Raw genomic sequence first — 25,028 nt, forward strand, 5'->3', positions numbered from 1 at the left:
CACACACACACACACACACACACACACACACACACACACACACACACACACACACACACACACACACACACACACACACACACACACACACACACACACACACACACACACACACTCTCACACAGGTGTCTGATCTGGGAGCAACACTTACATACGACAGCTGTCATCTTTTGACGGGGACTGTAACGGAAATCAGAGATATCTCATATCATGTCTTGAGTCTCGTAATCTTAAAGATCCTTTCCCCTTAACAAATGTGTTTTTCTCATGGTCGTGTCCCCTGAAATGTCTTACCTTGACTACACTGACTTGTATTGGTATTGGTGATAAAATACTTCAGAGAGCTCATTCAAATGCCCATCGTTTTTTCAATTAGTTGTTGTTCTTTAGCACAAACCTAAAAACAAGCATTAAACAAGAGAATAGAAATGCACTAACAGATCTATGAGATCTAAGAAAGTCATTATGGTTTAATTTCCACCTTCCTCTTGACTTTTGTCAGAAAAACATTCAGCCGTTAACCAAGTATATGCGCTAGCACTTATTCAATATAGTATATTAAGTATAATGCTGTGGTTAAAGTTGATCTTTGGACCTCACTGTGTTTCTCTGGTACTTTTTGATTGGATGGTGACAATGTAGATACAGAGACTACACTTGGAGAGAGGAAGACATGCAACACAGGTCCCCACTCAGAAATGAAACTTTGCAATTATATGGTAGGGATTTGAAGCCACAAAGACGCCCTAAGGCTGTGTTTTTTGAGAAAAGTAATTATGTCGGTCTGAACTCGTGGACTAGTCTCTCCAATGACACATCCTTTGCTGCTTCATTGAGCAGATACATCTTTTCATTCATCCGTGGAGCTCATACATATACTTTTCAAAGTTCCAGCATGTTGAAATGCCAAAGGACCATGCTTTGTGATTTAATGACCGCCTTGCTGAACCGCACACGTAGCTCAGGCAAATCCAATCCCAAACCTCGACATTCTTTTGTGTGTATTGTCAGTGCGATAGCCATCCCGTAGAGGTTACGTAATAAATCATCATCCCCCCACTATTTGTCATTTGGCAAAAGCTTGTCACAGCAAACATGTTTGTGTGGCCTGCTCTTGTGTTTGAGCCCAAACGTATGTTTCATGTATACAGTACCCGAATATGTCCACATCCAGAAATAGAATCTAATTTTGGATGACCGAATTGTTTGTTCCATGAACAAACAGTTTGTTGCAAGGAAATGGGAGAGCACAGAAAATCCTAGTTTGGAGCTGGAGGTCGGCAGTGGTTGGATTCTGTGACACTGACATATTGTGTTTTAAATTGCCTGAAATCAATCCTACTTGAACCAAGTGTGCACTACAGTTCCCCAATTCCCAAGGCCTTGTTGCAGAGTATTAGAATACCACTTTTAAGACTTCAGTGTGGTTCAGGGAAAATGGCTCTCCCGGCAATCGAGTTGTCATGCTTACAAGCTGACATAAGACATGTTTTTTGTGAGAGGCAAGGAAGAGTTGATACCATGTCATTGTTTTAGTACTCCTCCAGCCTCTGATCCCCTGGCCTTTGGCCGTCAACAACACATTTGACATATGGCGCTTTAAGAAAAGTCTACCCCATCAGAGCGTATTGAATGACAAGTTTAAGACTTGCAGTATTCTCGAAACTGTTTGCAAAGGCAACATGGCGAGTTCCTCACCAAAAAGAAATGCTATCTTTGGCTTCTATTGGCGCTGGCCATCCAAACTTTTACACACGGCATTACACATTATCATCCAGCAATGGTCTCCTACAATTGGTAGAAAAGGCTGAGATTAATTGCAAGCTTTTTACGTAAGTCACCGGGACACATGTTTTCTGTTTACCTTTTATAAGGAATTTGCACGTCGTGTCTGGCTACAGCTGGGACTCACGAAAGTGCTCCATCTGCCACTAAACAACCTTAGGTCACAGTGTGTACGCTGAGGATTCGTCAACATTTGGAGAACACCTAATTACATTTAGCTTGCAGTACTCTTGGCCAGAGATGTTAGCTTTCTGTTTGACATTTCTGGACTTAAAAGTTTTCCAGAAGTTGGTTACAATGGTTAGTAGATGCTTGTGGACTTAAAGCTAAACACAAGCCTCGTTTCCTATCATTATTCTACGTCTGATGTGTGATTACATCAGGCTGGAAATTAATGATAGCACAGAGAGAACAACCAGGGACTTGTAATTGTGCTGCGTAGCTGTTGGCAAACGTTCAGTCAAATCATGAAGCCAGGTTAGATGACGTAGTTGATGCAGGTCAAAGGTATATGCTGTCTTTTTGTATTCTTACATGAAAACCCTGCCAAGTGAAGCATTCAATTAATCCAGCAAATCTCTGCGTCCCTCAGATTGGTTGGCAAACATAGGTTGTAACATTTAGTAACGGTGACCTCAGTCATTGTAAAGCCATGAGATATTTAATTTAGTAGGCATGGAACAGGAACAGTCTTGCCCTTATTATTGTCTAGCACGGCTGGAATGAGTTGGAACGGCAACATACTGGCAGAAACCAACTTTTTACAATATAATATCACAGACTGATACGTAAATGGAGCTCCTTTCAACTAGATTGTCCCATTGTTTGAATAAACAGGGCACATTTTTCTCCGAACAATAGAAACACTGACAGCTAAGCAATAACCTCGCTATCAATTTGCTCCCATCACATGACAATAGATGACGCACAGTGTTAAGACTTTCAAAAGATGGATTTAGTCCACAAGTTATTGCATTTGAAATGTTTGAATAACGTTAGAGCAATCTGATAATAGAAGTTAAGACTGAGGCATTGTGAGCTGAACAATGTGCCACTGATAAAATGCAATGTGTGTTAACTTAAGATAGGATTACGCTGCTGTCTGAAAAATCCATTATTTTGTTTGTGGAGCCATTAGCTCAGAGCCACTTATACACCCACAGGTGTTTGACTACCCCAGCCTCGCCTCAGATAGTCTCCCTTGGCTGTGGATTCGTAGTGGTGGAAAGTTACCAAGTAGTTGCACAAATGCACTTTTGCGGCTATCTTGTAAGTCATTGTAAAAGCTTTAGAGGTACTTGCCGGCTCATATTTGATCTTAACTGGTCCCCTTTGTGACCAGTTTTTATGCTAAGCTAACTGAACTTCTCATCTAATATCGGGCCAAAAAAGGAAATATCTTACCCTTATAAAAAAAACAATAAATCTCTTGCTTATAATAGGGGCAATTATACATGATTAGCTATAATTTGATACTTACTTACCTTGACAAATCTGTGAAGTTGTCAAGGCATGGCTATCACTTTGCAGCTTGATTAGGATCTGTCAACTTACCCCAATACTGATGTATACTGACAAAATGCACCAAATCTTACTCTAAATAATACAAGATAATTGTATAGAGCCTGTGTAAGGCAACATATTGGGAGAAAATCTAAATTCCTGGAAAATAGAACAATAAACTTGTTTTCCTTAGTGAGACTGACATTGTGATGCTACTAAGATGAAATCACGCATGTTATTGCTAACAATCCCCTTCTGTAAATTGTCCGAATATCTCTACAAAAAAATATACTTTTCACTTTTAAAGATACATGTCTAGTCTTGTCTTGTCCTTCATCACGATTACGTATTCTCTCAAGGCTTTGTTAATAACTTTTCAAGGAGATTATTTCCCCTGTCCTGACTGAGTAAATGACTTATGTTGACAAGAGCCAGAAGGAAACAGTGTAACTGGAACTCCTCATCTGTCTTCACCTCCTGCCCTGCCTCCGGAGCAGTGACAGAGCACGCAGATATTTCACACATTACATACGTCAAGAGAAAAAAAGCCTTTCCCTCTTTACTGACATATCCTTTAGTCAAACGGTTACTTTAGGAGACGCACTCAAACACAACATGCGAGCAAGCACACCCCCTTTTTGCGAGCCTCCGCAATGCAAAGCTCCATATAAGGGCATGGTGATGATGTAATGGTCCATAGGCAGGGAGCACATCCCTTATTGTTTGGGCCGCCTGCAGGAATGCCCACATTACAGCTACTCAGAGAGTGAGACACACACAGAGAGGAAGAGTAGAGCGTCGGGTGTTGTACAGCAAGATAATGAGCTTATGGCAGTGAACCTGGGGAAGCCTTTGGCAGAGGTAGGCATGCTGAACATTACTACGGAGATCTTATTTGTCATTTTTTTTAAAGAGTTGTCCATGTCTAGTTTGGCTTAGTGATATATTTGAAACGTAGCATCCTTCCATGCTGGAATTCTGTACTTTTAATTGTATGTTTTATGGTGTGTTTTTAATAGAATCTGTTTCGGCTTTAATGTTTTTATTGTGTCATTCAAAAGAAACATTTGTGGATCACCTCTTTAAAACAAATCCAAGACGTTTTATAGAACTAACTAAAGTAGGTTCATTCAAGTACCTCATGGTATTTACTGAATTGATTTACTAAGTGTGCTGAAATGTATATAAACTATATCTGGAACTCAACTTCTCAGATCCAGTAAAACCCTAAAAAGGAACAATCCATTTTGCTTAGTGATGAATGAATGCTAAAACACATTTTGATTCATTGCTTAGAATCTGAAGGGAAAGCTATTTTAAAATGCTGCATTGTAAACTAGCGAAAGATATATAAACTATTTAGACAGTAATACATCTTTTCATATCAGAAAGTGGTGTTAAACATGTCACATTGTTGGCCCATGGCTGGAATTTCAGAATCGTAGAAAACTTAGTTCAAACTTAAGGATCATGTGGCGTCCCGTGTGTGTAGTAGAACAAAAAGGATAGTGTAATAGATTCGGTATGGCAGAAACTAGATTAAACCTAACTAAACTATATTTCATATATATAGTATGTAAGCACAGCCGATTATTGTTTTGAGGGATATTTTGTGATATTTAAGTACTTTTAACAGCTTTTTATTGTCAGCTGAACTCATTTCTTGGATGTGGCTGTGAAATTCAAGATGAAACTCTAACTAATACAGAGATTGGTCAAATTAGGAGACGTTATAAGAACGTGTCTGCATTAAACAGCAAATGTTTTTTACGGAGATAATGGTGTGTGGTATTTAAGACTGTATGGGGGATTTCCATCATGTCTTTTCAGCATTTTGGAAAATACTGCATAATCTAACTCACACAAAGTTGACACCAATGTCTTCTTTGGTAACACTCTATTAATCATTTCATCACTAGCAGGAAGTTAATAAATATCACAGCTACATATTTCACACATGTTGATTGCACTCTTGGGGCATATCACTTAGCCCGTGTGGACTTTACATTCAGTACAGGCACAGCATCAATCAGCGCTCCCCCCTCTTTCAAACTCTGTCACACATGAGGGCAATCGGCCCACAATCCACATGTGAAAGCGGAGGTGGCCATGAGGATATATCGCTCTGTACATACATGACCTAATCACTTGTGGTTAGGAAATGACATATGGAAGGTGAAACACAGCTTTAAGCAGCGGGTGAGCCACAGTTTCCAGCTCCAGGAGCCACGTAAAGAGAGGGGAAGCCCTCTGTGAAGCAGGGGCTAGTTGTGACTCCCTGATGGCTCACAACTGGATGTTTCCTTTTCTTTTTTAATGCCATTTATGCTTATATTTGAAGAACAGGCAAAAATACATTTGCACCAAAGCCAGAAACAATCCCGTAAAGTTAAGACATTTGGCTAACCCACGAAATGACTCAAATCCTTTTCCATGACAACATTCACGCCCATGATGTCATGCATTTAAAAGGGGAATATGATTTGTATTGCAAAGGTTGTTCAGAGTGGGTGGTGAGGTGACTTGTAATGTTGATAGCCATGAAACTGCTATGTCACAATCTTTATGTGCAGCACTTTAAAGTGTATTCCTTCAAAAATAATGTTCTTACGAGCTGTAGCCATCTCTGCGCTGTTACGACACTGAGATAAAACCGGATTGGGAAAGGAAACGTGGACAAATGCTATGTCGATCAGTCATATTGATGTGTTCCCTGAACGCACAAGGCAACTGCTTCTACTGACTTATGGCAGACGCTGGTCGGTTGAGCTACTACTCTTTCAACAATGAATGGTCTCCAGCATTAGTTAAGGGTCAGAATATTCTTTCACCAAATGTATCTATTTTCCCCCTGCTATATGAAATTCTTTCAAATGTAATAAGAAAAGTTTCTCAGATGTGGCTCTTTTGGCCAAATACACTCATCTACGTGTCTGTCCATGACAAAAACCATGAAGGATTTACTGTATATCCATTTCAGTTTTTTAAAGCAGAGTTTTACAAGGAAACAAAGTACATGTTCTTTCTATTTTGGCTGATGACTTCACTAGAAAAACACCAGGGACTGAGATAAGAGATTGAGTAAACAGTGATTATACAGGCGACATTTTGCAAGCGGGATGTCTGCCTGCTTTGCTTAGCAACTCAGTGTTTCTACGCAAACAACCCTTTGTGAAAAACAATATGTCATATTTCAACACATGCATGTTTCAGTAGTGGCTCCTGGCACAACACTCGTACCCAGAGTCCTTGAGAGTAACCATGATGTACACGTGTTATCAACACAGCAAGTTAATAACAAGGGCAAACTTGGAGTCAACAAAGCTAGGGAGAACATAATCTACACACCCGGAATACTCACATACCATCAAATTAAAAAGGGGTCTACGAACACATTCAGCTGAAAACCATGAGGCCTTTAAGTCAAAGTAAAGGTACTGAATTTGCTATAAATACAAAGAAATAAAATATATTCCAGAATGGCCCATTTCACTATGAAACATCTATTTCAATATTATTTTTTCCTACGCAATAACGTGTAGCTAGTGGCTGGTGATGGGGTTAACAACTTTATTGTATGTTGTATTCATAGCCTGAAACTAAATAGAAGTACATAAAGCTTTTGAATAATGAACAGTACAATAACTGCCCTCATAATGTCACAGCGTATAAGTAATAAGTCATTTGTATCAAGTAACAGTGTCGAGTTAATGTACTTATTATTGTGAACAACAGACTCTTATATAATCTGGTTGAGTGGCGCATATTTTCAGTTTTAACGGGAGACGGTTCCCTTAAAATAAAGTTTACAGCATATTTCATAATAAGTAATAATATTGAATTTGCATCTGGAAACGTAGCCGCAAACATCTCCTTAACCAACCACACCACATTCATAATGAATATGCATATTCTTATAATACTTTATTGGGTGTTGTTTGGTCTGAATGTAATTGAAACAGATGGATGCAGTTAAACGTGCCCCCCCACCCCACCCCCTTTAGCTGCTACTGAAGAAAGAAATGACATACCCTCTACTGCTGAGAAGTGACCCACCCTTCCTCACTTACATCATGGCCCACAATCCAATGTGGAATTAGTGATCCCTAAGTGTGCGTTTGTGTGTGTGGGGGGATTTCTGTATAAACTCTGGGACTGTAATTGCCTTTAGAAGATGGGGGAATTCCTTTAAATGTATCAGGAAAAAACAGGGAGGGTAGGTGGTTAAAGAAGGGAGGGGGGTAAAGGGTTGGTAGTAGAGGAACCCCTTAATTAAAGGATTGTTCCATGCCAGGGGGCCATTTGTGTGGAAATGCATGGCAGCTGCACGCACAGCAGTCATAACAAACCCCCCCCCGGGTCTGTTGCCCGGGCGATGTATGTACCAGACGTACTGACCCCGACACAAACTGCATCCACTGGCACACATGCAATGCACCTTAACATCGTTTGTGTTCTGTACTCATGAGAAAATATGAGAAGTAGTTGAATAAATATCACTTATATTTGGTTTGGTATCCAGATTTAAGGATTACATGATATCACTTGCTTTCATGTGCAAAAACCTGCTCTTCAAATAACCATTGTGCTTTCCTTTGTGCAATCTCCTCCATGTCAGCATTCATGTAATCAAAAAACATCCTGATTTGAAATTTCCTTTAATCAATATTGCTCCTCTTATCTGTTCGCATTATTTCCTGAGGTTAACATCAACATTTTGTTGCATGCCAGTCATGCCCAATTATTTTCCAGAGGACTTAATCGGCCTTGTGTTATACCCTCAACTGGATGGAAACTGATTGTTAAACTCAAGGCTTAATATGAACAGCAGGAACGTAGGTTTCCAAGCCATGGGAGAATTAGTTGGCAACAAGGGAACAAGAAAAAAGTAACCACAGGTATTTCAGATTACCAACCTGAGAGAGTTTAAGTAATGCTTTTTATGAAGTGTTGAATTTTCCATGACATAAAAATGTTAGTCCTCCGCAGAAATGCAGGGGAAATAACAGTGTTTATGATGTGTCAGGGCTTGGAGAAGTGGGCCTAATGGGTAGGGACAGTGGGGGTGTAGAGTTTCTTAAGCGCCTTTCACATATAACATATGAAGACTGACATGTTAGTTTTATCAATGATTTGAATATGTGTTGCTCCAGAATTCACTGGAAGTTATCAAAACAGCAGGGGAAAGTAACAATTTCGCAACACTAAACATTCACAAATGTTTTAAATGGATATATTTACAAGCTCTGAATTGGATTGCTCATGTTTCCATTTTTATTTTTTTTTACAGATTGAAGCTGTTAATTGATCAGGACAAGGCTTACCAGGAAAGAAAGGAGGAGGAAAACGACCAAAAGGTTGAAAGCCTGAAGGAGGAGCTGACAAAACTCAAGTCGTTTGCGTTGATGGTGGTTGATGAACAACAGCGTCTGACTGTTCAGCTGAAACAACAAACAGCAAAGTTCCAAGAGCTGAGTGTCACTGCTTCGCAAGCCCAGGAGGAGCTGAGCTCAGCTAATGCCCGGCTGCAGGAAGAGGAGCAAAAGGTCTTTCGCTTGGAGGCGGAGCTGCATGACCACTCCGGTCGATTCCATCAGGAACAAGAGACCATGACTGCCAAACTGACCGGCGAGGACGCACAAAACAGGCAGCTGCGCCAAAAACTGTCCACTCTCAGCAGGCAGCTTGATGACCTGGAGGAGACCAACAAGACCCTGCGCAGAGCAGAGGAGGAACTGCAGGAGCTGAGAGACAAAATCAGCCGTGGCGAGTGTGGAAACTCTAGCCTCATGTCTGAGCTCGAAGAGTTACGTAAAAGGGTGCTTGAAATGGAGGGAAAGGATGAAGAGTTGATCAGAATGGAGGACCACTGCAGGGACCTAAACAAGAAGCTGGAGAAAGAGGCCACTCAAAGCCGGAGCTTGAAGGCTGAAGTCGATAAACTGAACCACAGAATTATGGACTTGGAGAAATTAGAGGATGCGTTCAGCAAGAGCAAACAAGAATGCAACTCTCTGAAAAGCAACCTGGAGAAAGAGAGGACGGTGTCACAGGTTCTGACCAGTGAGCTGGAAGTCTTGAAAGTCAGGGTCAAAGAACTGGAGGATGCTGAGAGTCAACTAGGAAAGACGGAGCTGACTCTGAAGGAAGATCTGACCAAGTTAAAGACTTTGACAGTCATGCTGGTGGATGAGAGGAAGGCAATGGCAGAGAAGCTCAAGCAAATGGAGAACAAGGTCCACAACAGCACCGGCAAACTTCAGGCTGAACAGGACAAAGTGACCTCGGTCACAGAGAAGCTAATTGACGAGAGCAAGAAAGCCCTAAGGTCAAAGGCTGAGCTTGAGGACAAAATGTGCGGCGCTACAAAGGAACGGGATGACTTGAAGGCCAAGTTGAGTGCTGAAGAGGAGAAGAGCAATGATTTGGAGTCTAAGATCAATATGATGAAGAAAAGGTTGCAATCGCTTGAGAACATAGAAAGAGAATACGTGAGAAGCAAAGCCAAAGAGGACCACACCAAATCCCCCACTGCTAACCGCTTCCAACCAGAAGAGAACAAAGTAAAGGATTTGACGCAGGAGGTTGAACGCCTCAGGCGCAAATTAAAAGACATGAAGGTGGTGGAAGGTGACCTCTTGAAAACAGAGGACTTTGAATCACTGGAGAAAAGATTCAACAGTGAACAAGAGAAAGGTAAAACATTAATGGAGGAGCTGGAAATATCCAGAAATGAACTTTCAAAGTACCAGCTGGCTGAAAAGAAAGAGTGCAACCAAGAGCATGTTCTTTATAAACGCTGGAAGGAAGAGGAGGCTAAGTCTAGTCATTTGACCAGAGAAGTAGCAGCTCTGAAGGAGAAGATCCATGAATACATGGGGACAGAGGACTCCATTTGCCGCATGAAAACTGACCACTCGACACTCCAAAGAAAACTGACCCAACAGGAAGTCAGAAACAAAGAACTGGCCAGAGAAATGGAGACACTCAACAGAGAGCTTGAGAGATATAGACGCTTTAGCAAAAGTCTTCGCCCTGGCATGAATGGAAGGCGCTTTTCAGACCTTCATGTTGCCACCAAGGAGGTTCAGACAGAGCCCCAGGACCTAAAGTCTCCCAACTGTACAATGACAATGGCCCCCCTGGAACGTGCTGTGGTGAACGGGAAGCTGTACGACGAGAGCGAAGCTGAGGAGAATGCAAACTACAGCAATGAGCTTCAGCTCACCAAATGCAGCCCCTCACTTTTAAATAATGTAAATAATCTAAACAACTTGAGAAGAGCTCGAGTCCCGTTTGTTAAAAACAAAGACACCTCCCTTCAGGTGAATGGTAAAGGGCAACCACGGCAGAATGGCAACCACGTTCAGCCCGGAGATGTGGTGTTGACCCACAGTCCTGGGCAGCCTCTGCACATTAAAGTGACTCCTGACCACGGACATAACACAGCAACGCTAGAGATCACCAGCCCGACCACAGAAAACACCCAGTCATTCACCAGCACTGCCGTCATACCCACAAGTGGAGGTCCACCCAAACAAAGAATTACAATCATCCAGAATGCTTCCATATCCCCGAATGCTAAATCCATCTCCCCATTGATGAAATCTAAAGGGTCCCCCATCTCCGATGAACTGTATTCACCAGACAGGGCCCTATCACCTTTCAATATGGCTGCATACTCAAGAGCAATGTCTCCAGACTCTTGTGGCTCTGTAACACCAGACAGAGCCATTTCACCTATACAGATAGTGTCAGTCACAACAGGCACCCCTGAACGCTCCCTCTCCACGGAGCCACTGGAGGTGGTTGGAGGGCACGCAGTCTTCCGTGTGACCCCAGAAAGGCAAAGCAACTGGCAGATCCAGAGGTCTAACAGCTCCGGGCCGAGCGTCTTCACCACGGAGGACAACAAAATCCACATTCACTTAGGGAGCCCCTTCATTCAGAGCATCAGCACTCCAACGCAAACACTGAGTCCGTGCAACACACCAGGACTCCAGGAGCAAAGGACTCAGGTGATTGCAAATTGCAGTAATTCTACTATCAAAGCCACCAGCAAAATCACAAGTAGCATCACGATTAAGCCCACCTCCACCCAAATCCAAAGGCCATCACAAATTACAGTAAGTAATGTCTATGAGTGACCTCATAACCCCGACAGTCTCCATCCCATCCTTTGTTACTGAGTCCTCCCCATGAGACCCAATACAACCATAGACCCTTATACCCCAACCTGTCTATACCCTGACATTTCATCTGTCTGTGATTTATGAACTTAAACCGTGGTTTGAATGTTTCTTTTTTTTTTTGGTTGGTTTGCTTGGTTATGTGTGATTAAATTGAAATAATTGTTTGCCTGCATGAGAGAACAATACCATTTGAAAGCACTAGAAATATTGATTTAATTTGACATAACACCTGGTTTTAACTTATGTGCACTTACTGTATTGTACTCAGTGGCACATTTGCCACGCAGTCAGACTATTCACACTGATGTATCATATCAGCTTTTATACTTCATATTACACATACTGCATTATGATTACGTTGTTTGGTTTTCTGAGGATTAAAGTGTGCAAACAAAAATATGTTTTATAGTTTGTCATCAATGCTTGCCAATTTCATTTACTCACTAAATCCAGCATGTTATGAATGTTAATAAATAAAAAATTATTATATGGGAAAATGATTTTTGGCGCATGCACAGTAACTTTTTAACACTTTAAATTTCAATCCAATGTTTTTATGTTACAGTGTGCTAACAAAAGATTTCAATTCACTTTCTCAGAATTGAACATAAAGACTGTCCAGACTTTGTTAGACCTAATTAAATAATACCCAAGTGGAAGAGTTGTCTGTAAAACCTTTGTGCTCACACTAACCAGAAGACAAGGAAACCTTCTGGGACTCTAACATGTGTTCGCTTGCTTGAGTTAAGATCATAGGCTGAGGTCATAGTTTCTTCTTACATTCAGGGCACAGAAACCAAGAGACCGAGAATGAGAACCAGCATGATGTGAACTCGCTGTTCTCCTAAATGATAGAATGGAAACCCTGCTTGAAACCATTCAAACTCAAAAAGCTGCTTGATATGTGATTATAGAAAGTGCAACATTTTGTAGAATTACAGTTGCTCTTCTCACCTGTATTAACATGAATGAATGAAACATGGTTAGGATTGTAGGTTACTGAAACATGGTTACCATTCAGTTAAAATCACATGTCAAGTGTTCTAAAAGTGATTTAAACAAACACAAATTCTGTCAAATGACAAACTAAAGTCAATCAGGCGATACATTCAGTCTTCCTTTATCTCTTATTGGTGCTGTTCTCAAAAGTATACATCTGTAATCATCAAATCCTTAACCCTTGAGTTGTGTTCGAAAGCTGTTACCGTTCATGGTGTTCACGGGTCAATTTTGACCCATAATTTATCTCAGTCCAAAACACACACAAAAAATGACTATCATCCAATATTGTTTTAACTACATCATAACTAACTTATAATGTATTCATAACCGTACAATCCTGTTGTAATTTAATGTCATGGCCCAAAACACATTACACCAGATATTGCACACGTGCATATTTGTGTTCAGGTTCAAGTGTTATGGCGCATTCACACTGCATCGCGGAGCTCGCTTTAAGCGTGCCGAGCCGTGCGGGGCCCGTTTTTGGTTGCGCTTCCATTGGCCTAGTTTTGGCCCGGGGCTACTTTTTCACCTTTTTTCTGGCCCGACTAAATCGTGGTTCTATCGAGGCCAACAAGCAGGGCCAACAAGCGGGGCCAACAACCGGGCGGAATATGCTAAACTAGTGACGACTGCTGATTGGTCAGAGAGAATCGTCACAATTCTCGCGCAACTTAATCCCTAGTGTCGCATATATTAAGGGACGCTTGCAGCATTTTTGAAAACAGTGAACCTTGCAGCATTTTTGAAAACAGTGAACCTTGCAGCATTTTTGAAAACAGTGAACCTAAGAAGAAACAACCACATACCAAGAAGCAAGGACACGATGGCTTCCACATCCTCCATTGTTGTTGTGTGTTTTGTGAGTTGTGTTGCATTGAAGATGACGTCACGGCAGTTGTATGCAGCGTCGCTCCGCCCGCCAAAAAGCNAAGTCTTCTGAATGTATTTCCCGCCCTCGCCCCCTCTTTTTGGTAAGTTGTATTTGGTCGTTTTCATGTTGGTCACTCTTATTGCCACTGCCATGAAATATATTAAAAACATATTGATATATCACATTGTTTTTGCTCAGTCTCCATTTGAATAAGCCAAAAAACTTCCAAATAAAATGTTTTAAAATGGTCGGGACACAAAATCACGTGATTCACCAATTAGACAAAATAATTTGCAGTCACAGGAGGTAGGAGGTAGGATAAAGAATTCCATTTAATTAACATTGTTAATTAAGTGTTCATCATTTACACTCTCTCCTGGGGTATTGTGAGTCAAAAAGGTTAATAGTAATAAGCAGACATCTCACTACTTCATCAGCACTATGCACAGACACAGAGCTCTAACCAGCTACTGTTCCTGCTGCAGGCCCACCTGCCTCTAATCACTCATTAACCAGATAACGAGGTCATTAGGGACACTGATTGGCAGCTAATGAAGCACCTGTGTTACTCAGATACTAACACATAAACCTGCAGCTTTACACTTTGAGAGAAAAGCTCCAGTGAAACAACTGTGGGTGTCTGGCTCTCTGAGGACTCTTTATCTGCCGCAGCTGATAAAAACAAAAACTCCTCAGTCAGACGGCTTTGTTTCAAATTCTCCCTCAACACAACAAGACCAAGGACATTTCCCCACAGCAACAACAACAGGAGGTGGTTCTGTCCGGAGGGAGTCTGACTCGACTGAAGCTTGTCGAGTAGACAGACGTCCTTGGCTTGATTCACAGACGAGTTGAGCAGCGAGCTCTGACAGAAACATTTAAAAAATCTCCAGAGAAACACTCAGCCATAGATGTAATTTACACTCGGGAAACTGTGGACATAACCCCACTACTGAATTTGTCATGACTACTGTTTTAACGAGGCCATTTTATGCTCATTTTCAGGTTCATATTTGTACTTTATGTCTATGTGACATAGAGCCAGAGCCCAGTCTGCTCTGATTGGTTCGCTGGCTGGCTCTGTTGTGATTGGTCAACTGCTTAGAGATGTCCCGCCCCTTAGCCTATCACGCACAATGTGTTTGAGCGCTAGCCAACACAACCGCGAATGTGGGGGTGGTATTTTAGCCTTTGCAGACAATTGACATGCACTCTACAAGAAAGAGAAAAAGCCAAATAGGGCAATTTTTCTCTTTAAAATGTTAAGAATGCTTTTAGAAATGTTCTACCTCCATTTATGCTGCATACGGATCACTCTGTAATAGCCTTCATTATTTGATGCACAGTTATGCATTTTTTCCAGACCTGTTATCTCATAACAATACACTTTTAACATTTTTTACCACTCTTTCTCAACCTGAAATGAAGCCAATGCCCTTGTCATAGAGGCTCTATCTCCCTGAACCTCTGGATTAAAAGAAAATGACTCAAAACAAAAGATCACTTCAATCAATATTCAATGCATTCTGGGAACTTTAGTGATATTGCAAAGCTGTAAATCCTTTATGAGCTACAACGAAATAAAATGAAGTCGGCAGCTCTGGAGAACAGAAGGAGGACGGAAACAGATCCCAGACCTGCTGTCTGCCTGAAGGAAGCCAGAGGCATGTTGCTGTTTACCACAGGGAAAGCCATTAACTCATAATTAGTTCATGTGTAAAACTGTGTCTCTTGAAAAGAGCTTGTGAGACTACAAACATGAAGTTCTGCAGTTTCAAAGCTGAATAAAACAACACAGTCAGACTCTTCCATTATTTAAGGCAAAGTTAGGTGAGAAAAGCCTCAGGAGAACTACTCCCCCTTTTACAAAATACATGAACATTAGTTTTTAAAATCAACAAACCTAAAAGCTTCAACATTAGAGGAGGATGGAGGAGCTGCAGCAACAGACAGCAAAAACAGGTTGCAAAGGCCTCCTTAAACTATCTCAATAACTCTAAGATGGATTGCCAAGAAATTTGGTCCAGACCTTGTCCACAAATGATGAATCCAGATCCCCTTATAGTAGTTTAGTTGACACTATGCAGGTATATTTTAAAGGGGCCCTATTATGTTCATTTTCAGGTTTAATATGTGTATTTAGTGTCTATACATGTCTCCTTTCTTTAATGTTCAAACAGATCTTTATTTTTTATCATACTGCCTCTTTTCACCCTCTGTCTGAAACCAGAGCCCAGTCTGCTCTGATTGGTTAGCTGGCCGGCTCTGTTGTGATTGGTCAACCGCTTAGAGATGTCCCGCCCCTTAGCCTATCACGTACAATGTGTTGTAGCGCTAGCCAATAGAAGCGTGAATGTTATATAGTGATGTCACTTTGATCTGGAAGTAAACAAAGGAGTCCAATGGAGGTGTGGGGGATAAAATTCCCTCTGGAGGGAACACACAGGCCCAATCCCAAACCACTCCCTCGACCCTACCCCTCCGTGACGGAGATGTCCCCTTAGCCTATCACGTACAATGTGTTAGAGCGCTAGCCAAAACCCAGAAAAAGCAGAATATCGCCCCTTTAAACAAATGTAGTAGAGTAAAAAGTACAATATTTGCCTCCTAAGGGCAGAAGTATATCCAGCTTACAATGGCAAAATGTGTACTTTTTACTCTACTACATTTGTTTAAAGGGGCGATATTCTGCTTTTNAAGAAGAAGTGACGTCAGCGGCTTCATTTGCCTAATCCTCCCTCAGGGAAAAGTGCTCCGGTGTGAACGCGATCTGCACAAACTAAAGAGTTCTGATGAACTAAGTTCTCATTCTTCTTCTTTCGTGTAACGTCAGAGGTCCAACTCGGTGTTGTGTAGCCATGCCCGCATCTCTGGTCCTAAGCATGGTCCTAAGTTGAAGAGGCTGGCTTCCGAGGGTGGTCTATGTAAAGGGCAGGTGGTAAGTTCTCATGAACTAAGTACGGCAAAGTACTTGGTGTGAAAGCACCTATTGCTGTACAGTGAACTGCCCAACAGTATATTAAAGGACTTTAACTTATGCACAACGGAAAATATATACAGTTAAATGCAACTTACTCATTAATGCAGCAGTGAAATGAATCTAAACAGCAGTAACAGCAAACATATTACTGTTATTTTCATACTTTTCATAAGTACTGATAATCCTTACATACTAAAGTAGGATTTTTAATGCAGGACTTTTAGTTCCATTGGGAAATGTTTGCTGTATTTTTACTCAAGTTAAGGATCTTAATAGTTCTTCCCCTCCTGATGAGCAATATCAACATTAGAATGACCTCAGAATTAACATTTTCCAGCAGGCGAACAATTAAAAATCCCTTCTATCCTTTTCTTTTGTTACTTTTAAAGATTAAGAGACTACTTTAGGTTTATTTGCAATTTAAAAAATACAAAAATGTGTTCTCTATCTTGTCACCTTTACATAACACCATGCTCTCTCAGCACTGCCTCTTCAGTTCTCTCTGGTTTGAGTAAATTGAGTCTGTGGTTTCATCTATCTGTGTCAATCAGCTCAGTACACACTGTGCAGATGTAAGCACAGTTTATTTAAAGCCTTAGTAAAAGATTGATTACATCATGGATTCTTCCTGTGGTGTTCTGGCTCCTTCAATACACTTTAAATCAGGAGGGTGCACATTGTAGACTTTGGCTTTGGCTCACCACCCAATCTTCTGCTTCTGCTAGTGAGACAGGTCAGTCCGATGGAGGATCAGAACTGATTATAACTTACAGTGGATGAACGATTATGGCCAAAAAGGTAATCACAATTATTTTTGATCGATATCTAAACCACAAATATTCATCATTATTATTCTTTATTCCTGATTATTACTCTGGACTATTCAAAGTTTTAGTTTGTTCAGGTAACGTTTGATTTCATTTGAAGCGTCATCAGGTTCATTGAATTGTGGAAAATCACGATCACGATTCAAATGAAATAATTGCGCATCCCTTCGACCGACATTAAAGTGAAAAAGGAAAGATTTGTGATTTAAATTGTTTGATTATTCCTGGTACTGCCTCAATCAAGACCCTCAGTGTTTAACTTGACGTGATTGGAGAGCAAAGTGTCAGGAAGGTTCTGACGGAGCCACAGAAACAGAAGTCCTGTGAACTCAGCGAGTCGAGCTCCTCCACAGTCACTGGTTTTAATTGAGCGTCTAAACTCAGTCTGTGCTCTCAGGACTGTGAGCTGCTGCAGATAAGAGCGTCCGGCAGCTGCATGTAGTCTGTCCTCCGCACTACGCCTGAGCAAACAGAAANTTCTTCTGCTTTGGGTTTACTGGCAGGCCGCAAACAACTTCACGGCGTATACTGCCACCCGAAGTCCCCGGCCGGAAGTCCCCGGAGTTTACTCGGAAGGCTTCAGTAGAAGCAAGCTGGGATCCCCAGCAGCTTCTACTGAAGCCTTCCGATTGAAATCGCCAGAAAACCGACACCTCCTCATCTCCACCGCTCCCATGTTTTCTTTTGTGTTGCCATAAGTTATTTTCTCTGCGTTTGTGCGCTGGGCTAATGCTAATGCTAATAATGCTAATGCCAGCAAATACAAGGGCGGCTTCACAAAACTTTTCCGAGTTTTACAGGGCGTGGTTTGCAATCCGCCCAGCCAATCAGAAATGGGAACCTTTTTCTCCCCAGGAAAGTACCTGCTCTCCAGCAGGGACTAAAAAGTTTCTCATGAACTAAGTTCTAGTTCTTTTTTGGTGTGAACGCAACATTTCACAAACTATTGGAACTGTACTGGGAAAAGTACTCCGGTGTGAAAGCGCCTAATATCGCATATTAAAAAAGAAATAGCAAATAGAAAGGTCTCTGATAAATAAACTGGGATAAAAACAATACAGCATTGCGTTTAAGATCTCACCTGTGAGTCGAAGAAAAGTAACTTTAGCTCACCTGTGGGTCAATCAGTGCAACAACCCATAATCAGCTTCCTCTTAATCTCTTAATACATTCAGACACTTTTAATCCAGCGTGCTTTAGTTTTCAAAGTAAATCCTGCTCACGAAATGGTTTCCTTTCTGTTTGCTCAGGCGTAGTGCGGAGGACAGACTGTTTGATGACTTAAAGCCACTCAGAGGGAAGATTATAAAAAACTCCTCAGGACTAAAGAAGAGTCTCTCAGAGAAGCAGAAGCAGGGCGATTAAATACAAGGACACATTCAGACTTTGCTTCAATGCTTTAGCATTAATACTTTGCAATGCATTGACTTGCTCTCGTATCAAAGGCATTCCTTTTGTTGTGGTGATACAGAGTAGACAGAGGTAAACCTAGTGTCAATATCACTTACTTGTAACTAACTTGATTTACCCAAGTACTGTTTGAATTTCAGATCCTTCCTTTATCCGAGTCTTTTCTTTTCAGGTCACGTTCTTTTCCAAATCTATTTCAGTTTCACTCCACTATACAGTATTTATCTGATGGCTTTAGTAACTTTACAAAGGAAGGTTTTACCACACAAAATCCATGAAGCTTGATACAATTTGAAGGTATGGTAAAATGCTCCAGATATCGGCCTGCAAGTATGGATAAAAAAAGTACATTTCAGTCATTTTTCTTTCAAATACATGTTTGAATATTGGGATTTTTCTGCATTAAGTTCATTTAATTTGAATTCCTAATGCATTTTCGTAATTATAATTATATAATTTGACTTAACACTTTCAATTTCAGGACTTTTCATTTGTAACATTCTGTTTTTACATTGTTGCATCAGTACTATAACTCAAAGGTCACCTATCATGCTATTTTCAGGCAATAGCATAGGTCTCAGATATATACAAATATATAAAAAACATTTCTATGAATTGTTTTGCTCAAAATACCAAACAGATCACCAATTCTAGCCGTGCCTCATATCCCTCTATTTCACTTCCTGTTTAAAAAGTGCTGATTTTATGTATAAAGCTTAAAAACAATTGATTAAAATTAAAAAGGAGGGGGCTGAGCTTATGCAGGACCCGGCAGCTACTGTCTAAACTAAATACTGCCGTGATGAAACGCCTCAGAAATAATCCTTGATAATCCATGATATGGCGTTTCATCACGGCAGTATTTAGTTTAGACAGTAGCTGCCGGGTCCTGCATAAGCTCAGCCCCCTCCTTTTTAATTTTAATCAATTGTTTTTAAGCTTNAAGTAAGTCGAACCCGCGCGCGCGCGCGCGAGCAGCTGCACGCTGCTCATACGCCACGCTCCGCGCGCGGGCCCGACCAGAGAGAGCGTCGGGGCAGAACCGCGGATTACGCGTCAGAGTAGAGGCACAAAGAACGAGCGCTTACGGCTCTGCAATTCGGACGTCGCCGGTCTTGAGTTACCCGATCTGAGATGTGGTTCATCAAATTATTTAGCCAAAATAAGTGGACACAATTATTGGCATAAATTATGTCTTTACGTGAACCATTTTCTACTTCATTTTAAAAGACACTCTTGGCCATAAACGATGTGCTAAGACGCTACCAACGTACAGTGGCAAAATATCAAAACATTGGCGGCGGCGGGCACACGAGAGAGAGGCGCGCGCGGGGCTGTCCCCCAACACACCCCTGCGCCCGCCAAAACCGACACAACAACCGCCCACACAAACGCGTACAGCTACACAACGCGCAACACAATAACAGAACCAGCCTCACCACTCACGAGGGACCACACTAGATTAACCCCAGACTAATCAACAGTGACGCCGCGACCACAAAAGGAGAGGGACGAGCGCACACACGACTGACACACGAACGACAACACAACTAACCCTGCGAGAGACACCACGATCAAATCTCCAAGACACACGAACAGACAGAGAGAGCCAGCAGCGGACACAGGACTGATCAACGGCCCACTCACAGACAAACAGCCTAACAGTACGCTCATGCATATAGTATCCGGAACTTTATCTCTCTTCAAAGGCAAGCGCCAATAGACGTAAACGGCCAGGACAACAAAGTGTTCTGCCCCCACCCAGGGCACTGTCATACTTGGACTGGTACTCCCGCTCTCACCGCGCTGTCTGGCATCCTCAGCTCAAATGTAAAAAGGAAAACACAAACCGAATTGAACGAGCCTATCCTACCCGCTTCCTGTCCGTCGGGCCTCACGGTCGGTCGCCTCCGACACAACAGCCTGCCGCGCGGTCTCACCCGGATTTCTCCCTTTGGTCCCATACCACTTCAACGAATGGCACCGACCACAAGCTTTCTAGGCCACACACGTGGCAATCAAGAGCTGTGATTAGCCTATAGGAGGCAGGCATGCATCCTATACCCCTTGTCCTTGCGCCTCACTGTGGCACAAGCACAACATTGCACATCACATGGAACAGTACAGTACCACATACAAGTGAGGACATATATCCCATCAAATCTCAACATTGCCCAACACTGATTATTACACCTGTTATTATCGTCCATTTGCGCTACTTGCTTAACATATTAACCAGTCAGAGATGACACTGCAACGTGCTGAAGGTGTGATGAAAACGTTTTTTTGGTGCTCTGGTTAAATGTCACGTTGGCAGTGTGGGTGGTGTGTTGAAGGACAGCACTTTCGACAAGCCAGCTGTAATGATGTCTAATGTTCACATTAACACGTGGCTTACTGCGTTTTCCTCTCAAGTTAATTATCATGCAGGCAGATGACTGCTAGAGCTATTTGGAAATGTGGCAGTTTGCTTTGTAATTAACTGCACTTCACAGTTGACTTCTGTCAAGGCTTGTAAATAAAAAAGTGTTGATTGGTTTGAAGTTTAAAGTCCAACATCCCTCAAACAATATAAATATATTTGTATTTAAGAAGATTAATGTCCTTAGGCTAAAATTACGGTGGCTAACAAGTGCAAACGCATTTCAACGGCATTTCCATTAGGAGAAACACGCTGCCGTTTCAGAATCTGACAAAGACAAATGTGCCAAAACCCACGCAAATGAAGAATCATCTTCACCAACTTGACAACACATGCGCAGCGTTTAGAAAACATTCACCAACTTGACATCACATGCGCAGCGTTTAGAAAACATTCACCAACTTGACATCACATGCGCAGCGTTTAGAAAACATTCACCAACTTTACAACACATGCGCAGCGTTTACTAAAAGCACAGCATAAACGAAACGCAACGGGAACTGTTTCCAGGGGACACTAAAAAGTGACGCACACAGCTGGGACCGGAGCACTTGTTGACGTTCGGGGATTATAAAGTTGGCCAACTGTCACTGAAAATGTACCTTAAATGTGAGTTTTATCAACTAATTTGAACATCTGATCGCATGATTCCTTCCGATATTATTGCAGTTAGCTGTATGCTAGCTAGCTAATGTGGCTGACCTATCATTTCAAAAATACTGACAAAACACAATTATAAAACCTTACTCTGCGCTAACTTCATAATCCCCGAACGTCCATAAGCGCTCCAGTCCCAGCTCTGTGCGTCACTTTTTAGTTTCTCCGCTTGGTGAAGTAGGTGAATGTTTTCTAAAAGCTGCACACGTGTTGTCAAGTTGGTGAAGATGTTTCTTCATGTGTTTTGGCACATTAGTGTTTTTATAATACATCGTTTCTGAAGCTCCAACGCCTCTCTTCTAACGGAGTGTTTTTCACCTGTCGGCCGCCATGTACTAGAGGATTTTTATTGCAGACAATTTACAGAATAACACAGATGTAACCTATGACGTTATAATGGAGACATTCAAATAATTCTCTGTGGGCCATACTGGGAAGTGTGCACAGTGGCAGGATATAATATAGATGGTGTATGAAGTGATTTAATGCAATGTAAGCTTGCCGAACTGACTCAGTTTGAGTTTCAATCTCTCCTCTCGGCAGTCTTCATTACGTGTAATTGTCCTGTTTCTTTAGTGGCTGACTTTGCCTTCAGCCGGTGTCAATGACAGCAGAGAAGATCCGCCGAGTCTGAATGTCACTGACACACTAACTGTTCACCTGCCTCACTGGTTTAATCAGCCGTAGTAGACCGCGGTGGAAACAGATGTTTAAGTACGCTGTTTCATGTTACCTCACTGGATGCATGAGCTGCCTAAACTTATATTACACTAAGAAAATCCATGATGCTGTAACCAAAGCTGGGGACAATGTTTTTTTTCAAAAAACACTCACAATTAGTTACCAATTGTTGGTAATTATTTATTTGTATGGCATTACCAACATAATTTGATCATACCGTGGTAAGAGTCTGTATCAGTAAAACCATAATAATAACAACTGAAAAAGGGTAATTTTACTCTTTCTGTTTCTTTGGTTTCCTCCGGTTTGTATTTTTCCTTGAGTTTAGTGTTATTTGGAGTTTCTTAAATGTCAATTCATTTATCAAAAGCAACTTACAATAAGTAAAATAGATAAAAGATACAAACTTGAAAACAGCAAGAATTCTCTTTGGTTCTCGATAAGCAAAAACACTGTGAGTGCTACAGTACATTGTTTTTTTTATTCGCCGTCAGATTCTCCCTTGCTGTTTCAAAGGTTGGGTGTTACTGTAAGAAGCCCTGTAATACTAACACTGTGTTTAATGACTGTTAAAATAATCCTGACTTGATGAGAACAGAGCGAGGAGCACCATGTGGGGAGAAAGCCGTCACATCGTATTAGCAGCAGCTCTGCTCTCACTCCTCTCCTGGGAATCTCTCCTTCCCCGCGCTCAACAACGCCTCAACAATTATGTGTGTGTGTGTGTGTGCGGGTGTGTGTGCGTGTGTGTGTGTGTGTGTGTGACTTCTTCGTGGTGAAAATGTTGTTTAATTATTTTACAGTATACGCTGAATTAAACATTACAGTGTTCCCATTTCTGAGTACACAACAACAACAATAACATTTAGTTTGGTTTTATTATATTGACTGTGCAGCTCCAGTAAAGAGTGTTACGTTGTGTTGGCTGCAGTGAGAGAGCTGCCTCTCTGATGACCTTGTTGTCTCTAAACTATCATTCAGAGGTCTTGAGTTAAGTAGCCTTTTGATCTAAATGATGTTATTAATCAGAGGAGGGGAAACACTAATGACCTTTATAATGAGAGGGCTGCAGTCAACGTGCCTCTTTTTCTGAGCTTGCTCACCTCCTGCCACGCCCTGTTTTGTATTTGTTAGTCTCCCCTCCTCCATAACATTTGTATTTTACCTTTTGTCTACTCACTGGCTCCAAGGTCAGATCATTTTATTTTGCATCTCACCTGCAGAACAATTAGCAATACTCACCTTATGAACTGTGATTCCCTGTTTGCCTCCTGGCTTCACATGACCTGCTCCCACCTGTTCTCCATTCCCTCATATAGCCACAGCATAAATAGCAGCCATCTTGTTGCCTTTAACTGTGAAGAAAACTCAATTTAATTCAGGAATTCAGAGGAAAAGTACTTTTCGAAAGTCTCCTTTTAAGCTCTTGTTTGAACAGGAGAATAATCCTCTTCAATATTTGTATTTTTTAAATGTATACTGCAGTTTTGCATCTGATCGAACAGCCAAAACTTAACAGCAAACACTTCAACGGTTGTAAAACAAAGACACATTTGTTTTCAGTCTTTACCTTACAAAAGGAAATAAGCTGACTCCAGGTAAAAGATCCAATCCAGCATTAAATAAATGAGGCCTCTGATCTACTATTTTGCTCGTATAATGGATTAGCATTGTATGTACAGTCCTTTGTGCTCTGCTTCTGGTGGATTCCTGCTGTTGCCATCTTTCTGCTACAGTCCTGCATCCCCTGAGGGACTACAGGTTTAACACACAAATCCATATGAGGGCGTTAAAGATTTGTATATAGATCTAAGTCACTCACATGCAGAGAAACACAGTATGCGTTTCTCTCAGGATTTAAAGTCAGAGTATAGACAGAAGGAAGAAAAGGTTAGATATTGATTCAAAACAAAGGACAAAAAGCTATTTATGAATCAATGGGGATGTCTTCTTTTGGCTTTTCTCCACATATAATATTCCATAAAAGTCAACATCACAGGAAAGGAGAAGCCGAGGTCATGGGTCTCATGTTTCTGTCCCCGACATGGTTTTGATGGAAATCGAGTGGGCCAATAGATAAAAGATCAGAGTCATTCAGCCAAATCTCCCAGCAGGAAACAGTAGATACACATCAAGCGATCACTGTGAGGGGAAATTGAAATAAGAATTTGAGTATTTTTAGGGGTTGAAGCGACCTCAGCCATCCCAGGAACATGATTATATCTCGCTGTCAGTTAGAACCAGCAAACATCCAGCAGGCAGGTGGGAAAAATAGCTTTCTGTCAGATAAACCAGACACACATCACACAGGACGGTGGTGTTTAATGCAATTAACCTTGATTTGAACACTGAAAATGGAGGATGAGGAATACAGTGAAGCTGGCCAGACGTTGAGCAATCTTCAGCGATCTTGTATCTTGTGTTAAATGGCAGAGCACATTTCAATCTGCCTTTCTGCCAGTGGAAGAATGGTTTAAGTACCATTTTGTCATTGTAAGCTGGATATACTTCTGCCCTTAGGAGGCAAATATTGTACTTTTTACTAACACATTGTACGTGATAGGCTAAGGGGCGGGACATCTCTAAGCGGTTGACCAATCACAACAGAGCCGGCCAGCTAACCAATGAGAGCAGACTGGGCTCTGGTTTCAGACAGAGGGTGAAAAGAGGCAGTATGAATAAAAAAATAAGATCT

General features: G+C 41.5%; 2 protein-coding genes across 3 annotated transcripts in view; both read left to right on the forward strand.

Moving 5' to 3' along the window:
- Nucleotides 1-25,028, forward strand: part of LOC104966729 (zinc finger protein Aiolos-like) — a 596,491-nt gene that overhangs the window by 265,714 nt on the left and 305,749 nt on the right. The gene's annotated exons all lie outside the window — the stretch shown is intronic.
- The window catches only part of filip1l (filamin A interacting protein 1-like), a 92,490-nt gene that overhangs the window by 51,501 nt on the left and 15,961 nt on the right, over nucleotides 1-25,028 (forward strand). The window contains exons 1-2 of one of the 2 annotated variants that reach the window (XM_010795974.1): nucleotides 4,020-4,149; nucleotides 8,579-11,414. In XM_010795974.1, the coding sequence (XP_010794276.1) occupies nucleotides 8,694-11,414 (2,721 nt within the window). In that variant the 5' untranslated portion in view covers nucleotides 4,020-4,149; nucleotides 8,579-8,693. Of the gene's footprint in view, nucleotides 1-4,019; nucleotides 4,150-8,578; nucleotides 11,415-25,028 lie in introns of those variants that run through there. The other variant, XM_010795973.1, reaches the window with a different exon arrangement.

Source organism: Notothenia coriiceps, unplaced genomic scaffold (assembly GCF_000735185.1).
Source record: "Notothenia coriiceps isolate Sejong01 unplaced genomic scaffold, NC01 NC01_scaffold00037250, whole genome shotgun sequence".
In the NCBI taxonomy this organism is placed as follows: domain Eukaryota; kingdom Metazoa; phylum Chordata; class Actinopteri; order Perciformes; family Nototheniidae; genus Notothenia; species Notothenia coriiceps.